The following is a 15,408-nucleotide window of genomic DNA, read 5'->3' as shown; positions in this document are numbered from 1 at the left end:
GTTTGGTGCATTTGCAGTGTGACCACATTAGCAAAATCATAACAGCTACAGCATGCATTCTGTCTAACCTTATTCAAAACTCATGGCATCAGTGTTCCCAGAGTTCCAAAGCTCCCATGAACAGGTGTTGCCTTGCAACTAGACCTTGCACTTTTGAGGGTCAGACCATTGACATTATCATCAGCCAATTTACGTGTATCTTAGTCTATTATAACATGTTATATTTCAATATATTATTAGATTACAGCATGAAAATTAACAAATACATTGGTTTAAAACTGCATAAGGAAAAATATTCTCATATAAACTAATCTAACTTGCCACAGAACAAAAACAAGACAACAGTTGAGTATCCTTAGAGAACTGGCCATCCCATTCCTAATTTCACCCTGCTAGTAATTCTTCCACTAGTACCGGTGTGATACCTAGAGTATGACCGAAGTGGCTGTCTTTGTACAGATAACTGTTCCTAATTTATTATTCCAAATTATGACCCTGAGCAAAAGGATAGTCCACCTTTCTACCTGTGCAGCATGTCACAGAATTAGCGTGCAGAATGGAAAGGGTATTCTGAGCCTTGACAATTCAAATTAATTTCCCCTCCTCTTGGAAAGAAGTATAGAAAGGACTTTTCTAGCTGTTAGAATATCTCAATCCCTTTGGGGAAGGCATTTTGTTAGACATACACAAACAGCCTCTGATCTTGTAGGAGTAAACTGAAGTAATTCCACAACAGCAATTAAATCAAAATATCATTTTATTGATCTCAGAGTATAGCACTTCTCAACTGCTTAAAAAAATTGGAATCATTCATAAAAAGTAAATGCTGCATTCTTCCAATGAGTGCAGCAATGAGGAATGTGCTGTATGAGCCAATTTTCTCCTGAACTGGTTCACAGGGATGACATTTGTGAGACAACAAAGCTTTTTAAATTTAAAAAAAAAAGTGCAGTTAATTGTAATTTGGTCTGACATGCATTTTTAATATTGAAACTCCATGTTTTGTTTATTTTATAAAAATGCTTCTCACTTCATTCATTTGTTTGTTTTGCAGAGTGCATCTAACTTGGATAAAAATACAACCAAAGCTGAGAGTGCATGGCTGTTCAGAATGTGGTATGGCTTTGACCACAAGTATCCTTTTCTATTATAAACCATGAATGAGAGTTGCACTACAATTCACCTTCAAAATATTTAAGAATCAAAAATCATTATACTTTTAAAAACCAAAACAAAATTGTGATCTATTTTAATGTGTTTAGTACAGAGAAGAAATTTTGCAAGTCCAAGGCAGCAGAAGGTCCAGCCATGACTGAGGCTATGGGAAGAGGGAACAAGTTAAGGAGCTCTGAGCTACAGCGGTTTATAGACAATATATTTAAGTTAATTAACCTTCTTAAATTCCTAGATAAAACTAATCCAATCATTATTTAGATAGGGTGTAGATTCTGTGTTTGGGGAACCAGGAGGTTGGAGCCAGAAGCAGCCAAGTGTCTGCTGCCTGACCATGTACTCAGAAAGCAGTAGATACCCAAGAAAAAAATAAGACAACACTGGTTTACCCACACCTCTAACAAAACATAGAAAGAGGCATCCATTATGAAAAGCTCCCAGGACTTTCCTGAAGCTCATGCTTCCTAATCCCTGGATTCCTGAGCCCTTGTGCTTTTATTCACATTCCTACTGAAGCATGTGTAGTACAGACCTTCAATACAGGTGTCTGATGCTTTATTCCAGGGAGTCTGGTTTCCATGTCTTTTACATTTCAAGAAAATATTTTAAGTGATAAAAGAACATCCTCTCTAAGCCAAGGCCAAACATACAATCTGACACTAATGCCTGTGCAAAAATTGTAAACGCTACCATTCAAATTTATTGTGATTTTAAACTGACTCTGCCCAGGCTTGGCATAGCAGCCAGTGAGATCCCACAGTACCAGTCCACCCTAAGCCTCTCACAGAGATACGCAGTGAATATAAGAGAAGCCCACCTGCTGATTTCTGTGCATCTTGGCTCAGGAGCTGAGCAGGCAAAGCCCTGCCAATACTGTTTCCATTATCCAATAGCACATCTATTGCTCAGTCACTCTGCACTACTGAGCAGAAATTAATGTTCGGGTTGCATATGTGTTTTTCCTGATAGCAGCTGCAGAAAACTAGAATGAAATATTTCAGCTGATAAAATGTAATTCTTTGGGAATACAGCTTCCTTAGAGAGTTCAACTGAAGTTATCCCTCAAAGAGACTTTGATGGAAAAACATCTTTTTGGTTAAAAATGGATGTTTTTCCTTAATTCATCTACTCGAGCAGTTTTAAAGGCCAAAAAGCACTTAGCATTAAAATGTTTCCCTTGGATAATTCTTCAAGAATACATAGAAATAGTAGGTAAATGTTATATGAAGTGAGAAAATCTGTTTAAATGTTAATGTTGAGCACCAACATGGCTGGCTTTAACCACCCCTTTTTCAGAAGAAATAGCCTGTGGTGGTGGTATATCCTAGAAACTATAAGTCAGAAGGAACAGATGAACAGGGTGAGAGGAAGGGAGAATTTTTCCTCTGAAGTTAAAAAAAAAAAATTAAAAGAGCAAGCAAAAAATGTGGAAGGCAGAAGCAGGACAGAAGCATGAATTAAAGACATGAAAGAGAACAAGGGCAGAAATAGAAAACAAGGGATAGAGGCAGAAAAGAGAAAGAGAAATCAATGTGAAAAAATCAGACAGCAGTAAATGCAAAATGAAAAGTCTGTAGAAGGCACCAGAAGCACCACTTCTCAGAGATTATCTGTATGGTAGAGATCTTGAATATGGGTGCCTGATGCTTTATTCTAGAAATTCAGGTTTCTATGTCCTTTGGATTTCAAGAAAATATTTTAAATGTTTTTGAAAAATAGTATTTTTTAAAGGACACATTTATTCATGTCAGTCTCGCTACCAGTCAAGTCATAATCTTTCTTTAGAATTCAGATCTTCAGAGATTATAGCTGTGCCATTACCCTAAAATATATATTTATTACAAATAATACATCTACATTTCACTAATCCTGAAAATGTATGCCCATATTCCTGCATGGAATGATAGTTCAACCCACTAATGCTGTGACTCACAGATCCAAGCTTTTCTTTGGTATGACTATTTCTGAAAGACATTCTTTTCAAGGAGAGAAAAATTATCCACCCAAACTTTCTTTTGCCTTTCCCTGCCTAATGTTATAAAGGCACACTGTTAAATTTAGAAGAAGAAATTGTCATGTAGCATAGTACTTGTCCCCAGCACAAGATTGCAGAGAGGATTATGATAAAGTTTTCAAAGAAAAGATAGAGCAAACTAATAACCTATCTGTTCATATACTTCGAAAGCATACAAGACTCTGACATTTCTATAGTTTGACATTTGCTCTTAGGCATTAACACAAATCTACCCACTCTTCTGGCAATAACATCTCTTATGCCTATTTATTTCACAGGAGGAAAGCAAGAGGGAGGAAATATCACTAAGAAAATCAAAAAGTTGTGCTGTTCCTTGCTGTCATTATGAATGATTTCCAATTAGTTCAGTGATCTTAGGCAATGGCAATATGCCATGCTAGGGTAGAACTATACAAAAAATCCCTTCAATTCTGTTTGAGAATCACATTTTATTTTTATTCTGAAAGAAACATCAGGAGCCTGATCCAGAGCCAAGTGGGTTCAATGAGGATTGTATTCTTTCAGCAAAAGTTTCTTTGAATCGGATATTGACACCTAGGAAAAACATACCATTCTCTAAAATCTAGGCTAAAAATATTAATATTGAAATAATAAAAATGAAGAATAGATCATTTTAGTATGTAGAGTTATCCTCTATGATTTCCATCTCAATAATTTAAACAAGAAAAATGCAAAACAAAATACTTGCATCTGACAGGGGGCAACTTCCAGACTCAGTTTTTGTTTTTACAGCCTACAGTGTGTTACACCATTTGAAGCCATAATATCCCACTGAAGGCTAGTGGGAAAGCAAGAGAGTAAACAAAGGTTTTTCAAGAATTTATCAGGGAAAAGAGACACCACAGATTTACAATCCAGCACTTTATGCACATCTTTAAACTTTTGTGTTTTTTCAAAGCAGATATAGGTAAGTTTAACTAACAAATGAATGTGTAGGTGGAAATTTCATCCTGCAAGGGCAAGAGTCTGTGTGTATATGGGCAGAGCTCAGGCAAATGGTAAGCAAAATTTTCCCATTCCACAGCATCCCCAAAAAAGTTCTAGCCTTACTCCCAACTAAAAGCAAATTGCTTTTAACTCTGCTCAGTCCCAGCCTCTCTACTTGCTTACTCTAGCAAATATCCTCCTTTTGCCTGCATAGTCCTAAGACATTGTATACCTGAACTAGAGCTGGAATTCCTCCTCTGCAAAGGCCTGGAATCCCAGCTACAATTCTAAACATAAAGGGAAATTAGTCTAACAAAAGCATCTTGCAAGCAACCTTCACTTGGTTTTCCAGCTGCTCTAGATTAAACCCTGCAATCATTTCTGGCTTCATATCATTTTATACAAAGCTCTTCATCCACTAGGGATTCATTCTCTCCCAGAATCCATCTAATTCTTGCTTCCTCATGTGGGAGAATTCTTGCTCTTGCTGGCGGTTCTGTAGCATCCATCAGGAAGATAACTACAATTTTCTCCCAGCTCCTCATGCTCTATAGTGAGAAGAGAAAGAAGGACCTGGGGTTGCTGCGCTAAAACACAAAAATAATACAAAAATAATGGAAAGTGAAGATGAGAAAAGGAAGTGCAATGCATGCACTAAGATATTTCTGGATAGAAATGTTCACCATCTTCATAAGAAGAAGCCCACACTGTGTTGTGGGACACATACCTGGACAGTACACACTGAAACTTGCATTGAGAACAAAACAGTTACTGCATAACAGGAAAACATATGCAAGATTAAACAGAAGAAAGCAAGAAGGGAAGGAAGAGGGACAAAGACATCAAATGCAAGGTAAGTTTCTTTAAATACCTTGTATGTGTTAAACTGCAAGACAGGTTTTGGACCCACCTGCAGCAAAGTCTAATCATGTTTTTGTGGCAAAGGGGTGAGGGTGGCACTGCACATGATGTGCCCTTCCAAGAGTAACATGACAGAGCACCAAGGTTGCCTATCTTTGGCATAAGGGAGGGGCCAGAGGGACGCAGGAGAGGGACTGTGATTTTTGTCAGCTGGCTGGGATGACTTCTAGGAGTATTGCAATGACAGGCCTATTGCACCCTTGGCACTGCTCCAAGCCACCAAAGAACAACATAGCTGTCTAACCTGGCACAAAACTGGGTTTTGATTGGTTCACACACGTTGATACCTGGAAAGTAGAGGGAGGAGAGCTTTCTCCTTCTATACAGATTTTTTTTTCAATCTGAGGAACTAAGTTACACTGAATAGATGCAGGTATCTGGGACAGAGGGAGACAATTCTCCATAAAGTAACTCCTAAAAGTGTTTCTGCTTAAACTGCAGTTATCCAGCCTGGTTAAAAAAAAAAAAAAAAAAAAAAAAAAAAAAAAAAAAAAAAAAAAAAGGCTGTTTATGTCCTTTGCACTTACCTGAAATCAATCAGCCAAAACGAATTGCATTATTTGTAGAACTTCAAAAGTTTATCCTCCTCATCAGGGCACCTATCATTTTATTTCTCCTGTGCTTTGTACGTGGATAAAGCAGACATAATGGCCGACTATTGAGCAAGATAAGTACTATTCTGTGCCTGGGAGAAAATGGAAAACCTGCTAAAAGCAAAAGTGCATTCTAGGGTGAACTGACAATCAAAGACAAACTCAGACTTTTGTGGTCTTTTCAGCTGAATTTTCTTTAAGGGCTGGCTTGTCACTCTCATATCAGAGACATCTTTGGAAGGAAAAGGCAAGGAAGAGCCTGTAAGCATGCACGTGCACGCTGTTTTCTTTTACCTGCTGGAGAACTACAAGTTTCTTAATTAGCAAATTTCTGGTTTATTCTTCTTTTAGCACTTCAGTGTAAGCAGCGAAATAGCACATAGGGTCCTAGTTTTGGCCCAGAAACTCATTTTGCTACACAGCTTTCAAACAGAAAAGAATCTTATCTGAGAGAGAATTCATTCCAATCAGGAACCAAAGCAGCATTAGATAACACAGCCCAAGCCAAGCCAGGTACCACAGAAGCACTGCTGCAGAATGGGCTGGCAGGAAAGGTATCCAGCATAGCACAGAAATGCCAAGAGAGCCCAAGAATCAGCTTTGCAGGTGTTAAAAGCAGATCATCAAAAAAGCTGAGAGGAAAGCACAAACCACAGTAAATGAATTATAATGGATCTCATCAGATGAGCATGACAAAAGCAGCTGACTGTATCAAAAGGCTTCCTCAAACAGTGCAAACTCAAGCAGTACTGGGAGGGTCCCCAGAAGGTATTTTATCATTAGAAACAATTTCCTGAACCTGGTCCGAAGCTCATTCCCAAAACACATTTTCAAGTACATAGTCTTGAAAAATTCATTGTTCTTTCTACAGCCCAGATAATCAGTACAGCTGATTTGCTGCTATTTTCTGACGCTTTCAAGGACACACACAGGATTGTTGAAACTCTGCAAATTAACCTAATAAATAAACATGGCTAATAATTAACCAGAATAAAAAGTGACCTCAGTTTGTCCTCCATTCACAGAAAGAAACATAGATAAATATTTCTGAACCAATTCCGCACTGAATGAGCGAGTAAAATCATTCTCATTTGTAAAGTTTCACTCATGTCAATTCTTTGAAAGTCTCATTCATGTCCAGATATCTTTTTCACAATGACAAATTGCTAAGCATGACTTAAATAACAAGTATGAATGCAAAATTAAATACAAAGTGTTAAATGAAAATTTCTGGGTTTTTTTACAATCTCAGAGATGCTGGGCCTTGTTTTCTGTTCATTGCATCAAGCGATCATTGATTTTTATAAAAGTTTTGCACAGCATCTGAGGCAGAACCAGACCTAGATCTTATTGTGTACAATTGCTTAGAATTACCAGTTTTTCTATTTAACATCCTGGATCACCTGCCATATTATACCCTTTGTGTGTGCTGTTCTCTGAATTTCCGATAACAAGGACCCCAGCAGAATAGAGACTTCTCACAGATTCTAGGTGGCCCAGTATAAGCATATGGCTCTTTATGCAACTACATCACTTTCATGTCATATATAAAGATGATTAGAACCTGCAATAGATAGAAATCACAAACATCATCCCATATGGGGTTTTATAATTTAAAAATAAAATTGTTCTTAGAGGAAATACATTTTAGTCTTTCCAATACAAAACCACTCAAAAAATAAAATCCACAAAAAAACCCAAACCAAACAAAAAACATCTTCCCGTTCTGCAGCTTACTTCCACCTGCATAGCTGCCTGTTACAGCACCTGTCAAATGAAAACACAAAACCTGAAAGAGTTGATCTAAAGCCTAGTGAAGTAAAAAGACTCACAGTTTATTGACCCAAACAAATTATAGCTTAAACCATCATAGTATCTGACTTTACTGATAAGTATTATCATTCTGGGTGACAATTCTTTATTTCCCTCCCCTTCTCGCTTTATTATTACAGCAAACTGAAGGCTGACTGTACAAAGAAGCAGAAGCCCAGGCTTGTATTAGTCCACTCAAGCATGAAATTATAGTTTGTTGGCTGACAATACTTGATAGTACCCAAGAAACCCAAGTATGATATAAGAGTACCGGAAGCCTATAGCACAGATTTAATCAAGCATAACTCAAAACCTTCTTTCAAGTCTCTTATTATTTCATTTGCACTTCTGTATGTGCAAAAAGTTACGTTGCAGCACATCTAAAGTGTTTTAAAGTGTTCTTCTGCATGTGCATCTTCCACTATTGTGTTTCCAGACGTTTAATGTCTATTGGAACGCCTGGATGTGCATGTAGCACATGCTGCATCTGTAATGCCATCTATAAATAGCACTTCTTTCACAGCAGCAATTGTCACAGCAAGACATTGCTAATTATAACATCACCTAGGCAAGAAATTGGTAATACTTCCTAGTAAGGGGCTGCTATTAATGTGAAATTACAGTGGTATTCCGGTAAAAGCTGTGAGACTGAAGGAATCAGGATGATTAATGTTATCAACCAGGAATGGCAAAGAGCACATTAATGATTTTCCATCAGAAAATATTGTTGAATTGAACTCTTTTACAGAAAGTTGACATCTGGATGCAAACTCCTTATAAAATCAATGAATGTTCCAGTGCCTTCAAGTAGGTGTGAATGAGACCCTCCACACAAGTCTTCTTTGGAAGTTTGCTCTGTATTATTGGCATCCTCCCCATTTTAGGTTGTTGTTCTAGAAAAAGCCATTGGTCCCCTTAGTTTGTTTTGGCTTTGATAGTTTCAAGTTTTGTTAAACTAGTTTAGCACCCTGACACAGCAGCACCAATAAGGCTGAGGCAAATGTGCAAACGTGAGAGGAAAAAAAAAATTTTTGCCTCTAATTTTAAGAACACTCCAGCAATCAGCAATTCAATATGAAGCAATTTTTGGCAGCAGAGAAACTCAAGAGCCATTTTCTATTTCTGATATTGAAATAGGCACATGATTCACTAGAACATGAACATCATCCTGCATTCAGACAGACTGAGTCAATCAATCTTAGTACCAGTTCTTAATTCAGCTCTTCTTCTCAAGGGATGCCAAGGAAAGGTGGAGAGGACAGAGCAGAGGAATGAATACACTGGTACAGGGCTGACTGCAAGTTTGCAGGAGGCATTGCGGCAGATCTTCACATCTGACTAGCTCACTTTAACTATTGTCAGAGGATGTAAAAGTCCCAAGACAAAGGCTGTCTTTCATCTTACACCATAACGCAAGCTTCTTGAAACACATACTTAAATACATGAAGGAATGGAATAAGTATTTTGATCTGATTATTTTCTTCAATTTTTTTAACTTGTGCTATTATGCCGAAAGAAAAAAAAAAATCTCTTAAATACTTATTTAAAAGTATTGCAAAGGATGTCTTATTTAGGCAGACAATTCTACAGATTGTTTTATTTTGTTCTTCCATGTAATTACGTACTGAACACAGTTGTGCTATGAATAGTAAAATCACATTCACATTTTTAAAAATTCCTAGTGCTGATGGACTTGGAGTGCTTTGCTATTTGTTCATTAGGAGTTTATAGGGAGTGTTTCATTCAATTTGCTAAAAGCAAGCTAGTGATTTCCTGAACTGATTCAGTAACTTGTTATTTATTATGTCCTTAACAGGCAAACTTCTGCTCAGTGCTGTCTGTTCTAAAAAGTTGAAAGCCCCAGCTTTGTAACATCTTTTAAATAGTTCAAGAGGAAGTTCCCCCCTTGTTTCATTTTGGTGCTTGTTCCACTAAGGACCTGTGGTCTCAACTCGGCTCCTGTCCCACCAAGAGAGCCTCACTGAGCACAGCCCTGCAGTCTGGGCTCACACAGGACAGGAGAGCTGGCAGGGCACACCTGCAGGCCTTTCACTGCACAGCTTTGCCTTCAGTGTCTTCAGCCTCAAATGCTCCAGGTAAAATAAAGCCTCCCTATTCACATCCGCTGTTTCCCCACACCATGGGAAATTCCCTTCATTCTACATTGGTTTAAGTTGGATTCCTTGAGATTAAGTATTAGGAAAGTGGATTTTTCCTCAGCTCTTGCACTATCCTACATAGCCTTGGCCATGAAACTGCTGATGTTGTCTCTTTCTCTGGTGAGCAGCTGCCAGGTGGGAAGGGGGGCACAGCCTTCAAGTGCAGAAACCTGATTTTGCACTTCTGCTGTTGATTGAACATCTGAAAGCAGTTTGAGGAATTTCGAGCAGTAACAATAACCCCTAATATTTCCAATATCATCAAGATAAGAAGTGATAGACCATTTTTTAATGGGGAAGCACAGAAATGGTTTTTACTCATAAAAAGACCAGTATAATTTATTCAAAGGTTGAATTTAATGAGATTAAAGATACAGAATAGTGCATGTCACAAATGGTTAAGGCTTTGAAATTCTTTGTGGATTATTCACCGAAATTTGCATTGCTACACAGCATGAACTATTTTTGGATTCTGCATAAATAGAATATCTAATGCAGAATTACATTATAATGAAATATTCAATAATGCAAGTACCCATAGAGTGCTTTTCATGTACTGCAGGCATCCAAAAGTTTCAAATGCATAAAAGATGGTTACACTTGCTGCACAAATGACTGCATAGGAGGTTCATTCCCATTTAGTTAAAACTCAGAAGTAAAAAATACATAGGTACAGGATGCTATGACATAGTTAAATTGCTATTGATATTTTGTATCATCAAAAGTATCAGTGGGAACTGGAGTGAATAAAGATTGGGATTGGTCATTAGGGCTTGGTCCTCCCAGCTAAACTGAAGCCTTACACTTCATGTGATGCAGAAAATGCTGTTTGTTAACAATCCATGGAAATGCAGATAAAACAACTCTGGATATGATTGTTCCATAAGTTGCCACACAAATTTAAAAAGGCAATATAAAAACACCATTATGTTTAATTATCTTTGATTGTCAATTCAAAAGTACCTTAGATTTTAAAATATAAGGAAAGAATAAAAAAGAATATTAAATTATTTTACATTCATATACAGTCTACATTGAATATAATATTTTTCTACTGTTATTTCCCCAGCTTTCATTCTCACTTACACAATATTACAACCTCAGCAGCAGGATTGAAGAGAGAAAGCATAGCGTCAACACAGGCTGATCTCTATCATGCCTGCTAGGATATTTTTAGGAAACAGAAACAGTGGTTTCAAACCCTCTTGGGCTAAGAGGAAGCAAAAATCCTGATCTTTCCCTTCACAGATCAGTGCTTTAACACCTAGGCTATTGTGTAAAAAAAGTGGCCAGTAATTCACCTGGCAGCAGGAAGGGTTTTTTTGGTTGAATTCACTGCTGTCTCAATGAGTTAGGGATGGTACAAGGGCAACTAACTTACCACGTCACTTTAGGAAACGAGGCAGAAATGAATTATCTTCACAACCCTTTCCAAATTACAGAGATACTAAGGCATCCACCACTTTGATAGGTGTCTTCCAAGCCCAGGTTGCTTCTTAGCATGGGCAGGGATATGATTAGGAACCTAAGGAGATTAGTGGCTAATAATGCAGGTAACTTGTGGTTTAGTCTTAACAGGGTAAATTGCCAGCTGTGCTCCTTTTATGCACATTCACCGATTTTCCCAGGCACACAAAGTACAGCTGAAAATTACATTTTTGCTTTAACTTCTTACATAGCAATAAATACACCTACTTCTCTATGTTTTTGCTTTAGGCTCTGTTGCTACAGATTTAACAAAACAGCCTTGTATTTACGGTGATAGTTTTACTTTTGCACATAGAAGAGCTAGTTCCTATTTTTTAAGCATAAGTACAGGATGCTTCCATTATGGTGCAACTGCAAAATGAACATTATGTCTTGGATTGCTTTCTCAGTCTTCCTCTATTAACATATCTATCACCTGTGTACAGCACAAGATAATAATCTGCTACCTATTCCAGTAATGACACACTTAAAATATTTTCCTAACATTAGACAGGTTTGATCACAATAGACATCTCCTGGACCAAACCTCACTGAACCTGGGCACATAGCAGTTCTGAGAGCGCACAAGACCCCTGCACACAGCGGTGTACAGGAACATCCCTACAGAACTGCTCAGATTGAACCTGTCACAAGGCATAGAATAAGTTTGGGGTATAATTTCGTGGGCACAGTGGCAGGTCCACCCCACACAAAGGAGCCCGAATACTCCCGTGCCTGCTCTGCCCCGTGCGCGAGGGAATTGTCACCTGAACCCGCACGGGAGAGCTGTGCCCAGCCGGAGCTGCTGCCTCCTGAATGCACACGCAGGAACAGATCCAGGAGTTCAGCTATGAAATACAGCTGTGAGCAAGAACTGTGGATCTGATCAAGTTGGAAGCTCAAGGCAAATGCATCACAAGTGCTTTCTCAGGAGTTCCTCATAAGATGCATTGGGGAGCCTCTCCCATCCCCCTTCCCTGAAAGGTGTGCTGCTCTCTGGGGTGGGGAGGGAGTTCCTGCAGCACAAGCTTCAGCAGGACCTCGCCTCCCTCTCCACGGCTTGTCACTGCAGATAAGTATTTTCTACTCCAGCTTTCTTCAGAGCAGTTGATCATCTGCAAAGCAAATAGCTATGACTCAGTTTATCATAACAACAGAATGGGAATTAACGTTAACAAGCTAATGCTTCATCTGCTTGTGAGGAGCTTTTTTAAACTTGTTTCTAATTAATTTTGACAGATTGAATTAAAATGCTTATTTGCTTTGCATTTGGTGCATGAGGACCTTCCTGACTTCCCCTCGTAAGATGTGCTGTCAGCACCAACCTTTATGAGCCCCTTTTTTCTAGGCACTGGACAAGAGGACTAGGTCCTTTTTTCACTTGTTAAGAGGCTTCTGTTTTTCAGCAAGGTCTTCCTTCTTTTTATTTTGTTTTGAATTTCTCAGATGTAGAAGTTTTATTTTAACTTGGTTAATAATGCGTAAGCTCCCATTTTGACTAGGGAGCCCCCTCACTATATTATTTTTTAAAAGTCTTCTGTGTTAGTTCCAGCTGAAGTATCAGAGGAATAAATCTCTTATCCTTCTCTGTACTTTCTGTCAAAACACTTGGAAGAAACCTTTTTGAGCCATTTCAGCTGGAATTAACAAGAGAAGACTGATTTCCTAAGGTATGCGTTCCTTCTCCTGACAGTCAAGGAGACAGGCTGCTCCAGGAGAGAAATGACTTTTCTTGCATTCTTTTCTCCTTCTGATGCATGAACAATTCTCATTACCATTCATTTGAATTCTAGTTGCTTGCAGGGGTGGGTGTAAGTTCCTCAGCAATGAGCATTTTTTAGAGCTCCTGTGTGTGAAACTGTAACTATCAAACAATGCTCAAGACCAATTCTCACGAGCTACAATCTATCACAGTCAGGATATTATTGGATTCCTGTAATTCTTAATACCTGCAGTTTTGATGACTGCTGCTAGAGTGCACAAATTTCAGGGAAAGGGAAACAAAAGAGGTGAGTAAAGTCTTCTAGCAAAAAGAAACCTCACAGTAAATGATAAAGAGCTTGGAAGATCAGGAGGTATAATGATTCTGTGAAGAATTTCAGCTAGTCCCCTTGGACTATACATCAACCACACTTGTGAAAGGCATGGCATTAGAGCACACTGGTGATTTTTTTGATCTGTTAAAAGAAAAACTACAGTTACACAAATTCTTGTAAAAACAGGGTACAGGAAAAGTATATAGATGTATTACATGCAAAAATAGCATACATTCACTGCCATCTTGCATCAACATCAATAAATAACAAACAGCCCAAGAAAAAAGTAAATCCAGAATAAGCCTTCTAGAATGAATGGAATTGATATGACTCCTGACATAACTTAGCTCTTGCTCCAAGTGCTAAACCCAGCACAGATGGAGTTGGTTACTCTGCCTTAGATTTGCTGTACCTGAGGGCGGAATTTTCCTTGGTGACTCTTTCCAGTCGTTTTATTGGGGCGGTAAGAGTGATGTAAAATCTTCACCCAAAAAAAAAAAAAATCAGTGAGATCCTGTCCTTTTGATCATCCTACATGGTTTTATTTGACTGATCTGAACTATTGCATGTCATCCACTATTTAATAACACCATCTGCATAGAGGAAACAAGACTTTGATGACCCCCAACATATATATAAGTTAAAAGATCTCCATAAATCAACAGGCATTCTTTTCACAGGTTCATTACTTTTATTGGAATCATCCATTTTCTCAGTATTGTCATGGTATTTTCATATTTTAAAGTTGCCTCATGACTGATTTTGAGAACTACATGCAGATTTTATTGTACGTATGCGTGCAGCACATTTTTTTTAAGTTTCATATACATTAAATGACATGAATTAGATATATGTGAAAACTAAGAACAACTCTTTTCATAAATATTAGTTAAGCCATATACAATATAGTACAATTCCAAACTGAGCCATTCAAAACCTCTCTATTTACTGTGGAAGGCAACTTCCACAATTACACACAAAGCCTCCCACCAGTGTAATTATCTCCACCCTTCCTCACTAGGACAAATCGCAGTACTTTGAACTGATCTATAAGGGGAGAAATATAGGATCACATATTTAAACATAGCTCTCCTCCTTCTGCCTGAAAATTACAAGCCAGCACTTGTGATTCAGAAAAGCTCGCTGAGGTATTTTCTCTAGTACCTGCAGAAAATCTCCAAGGCAGAGAGTTCTCTGCAGAGGAAGCAGGAAGAAAAGGTTCTGCCCAGTATTCCATTAACAAAATTGTGTCTTGGTAATCTGGGAAACTCTGAAGTAGCTGAATTTCTTCCCTACCCCAACCCCCAAGAGCACTGGGTTGTCCTCCATTTGAAAATCAGCCTTTTGTTGCTGCAACACATTTTAGCTTATATTTCATTTAGAAACCTTTTTAAATATGTTGTTCTTTACAATTCAAGTGCAAGTCTCTCCAGGTTTCTCATTCTTCAGTTAAATATACCCCAGCACGGCCGCTGCTTAGCAAATTGTAAGCTCTAACACCAACAGGTTGTGACTAACAGCCAGTGGAGAAGGCAAATTGTTAACCTTGCGTGAATGGAAGCTTATTTTCTGATGTTCACAAGCATTTGATAACGCCCTGTTAATGAAACTTCAGTTGCTCTTTATTCCTGACAGATGAGAGCATGTTCTGTATCTCACTAGATTTAATGACTCTGACAAGTCTTGCCTGCCTGCTCCTAGCAGTGCAGTGCCTGTAGTGACATCTGAGCCCGTTCCGCGGCGATTGATCGCCCCTCTGCCGCGCTGCTCCCGCCGCCGCGCTGCCGGAGCCCGGGCAGGGGCAGGAGCGGCCCGCGGGAGCGGCGGCGGCACCTCTGACGGCAGCACCGGGTACGCCACTGCAGCTGCAGCTAGAGGAGGAGTGACAAATCCGAAGGACGAACTTGGGCATAACATAAAGCAAACAATGTCCTGGCTCACGCAGCTGACAGCTCCTCAGACATCGAGGTAAAAGCTTTGTCTCCAGTCTTGGGAGGCACGGATAGGCAAAAAACTACGTGTTTTTTTTATTTTTTTTTTTTTTAAAGATGCACAGCAGTATCTTTCAGTGCTGAGGGCACAGGGGAAGATTGAGGGAAGAGAAGAGCTTTGGCTCACCCAGTCCCTTTTCCACCCTCTCTCAGCACAGCACAGACAGCCACCGAACCCCAGTGCCGGGGCTGTGTGTCCCCAGAGGCAGCACCACCCCTCTCCCCAGGCAGGGCTGTAGGGAACCCCACCTACTCCAGCTGCCACCAAACAGCTGGGCACTTAGACCCCCTCAG

At 39.0% G+C, this 15,408-nt stretch overlaps 1 protein-coding gene across 1 annotated transcript in view; it reads left to right on the top strand.

Moving 5' to 3' along the window:
- The window catches only part of SLC9A9 (solute carrier family 9 member A9), a 174,167-nt gene that overhangs the window by 133,796 nt on the left and 24,963 nt on the right, over positions 1–15,408 (top strand). The window contains exon 14 of the mRNA XM_066193280.1: positions 1,055–1,134. Within this exon, the coding sequence (XP_066049377.1) occupies positions 1,055–1,134 (80 nt within the window). The remainder of the gene's footprint in view (positions 1–1,054; positions 1,135–15,408) is intronic.

This window comes from Chamaea fasciata, unplaced genomic scaffold (genome assembly GCF_029207755.1).
Source record: "Chamaea fasciata isolate MVZ Bird 193981 ecotype frontalis unplaced genomic scaffold, bChaFas1.0.hap1 SCAF_11, whole genome shotgun sequence".
Classification (NCBI taxonomy): domain Eukaryota; kingdom Metazoa; phylum Chordata; class Aves; order Passeriformes; family Sylviidae; genus Chamaea; species Chamaea fasciata.
Note: the sequence above shows the minus strand (reverse complement) of the source record. Positions and strands in the feature narration are given on the sequence as shown.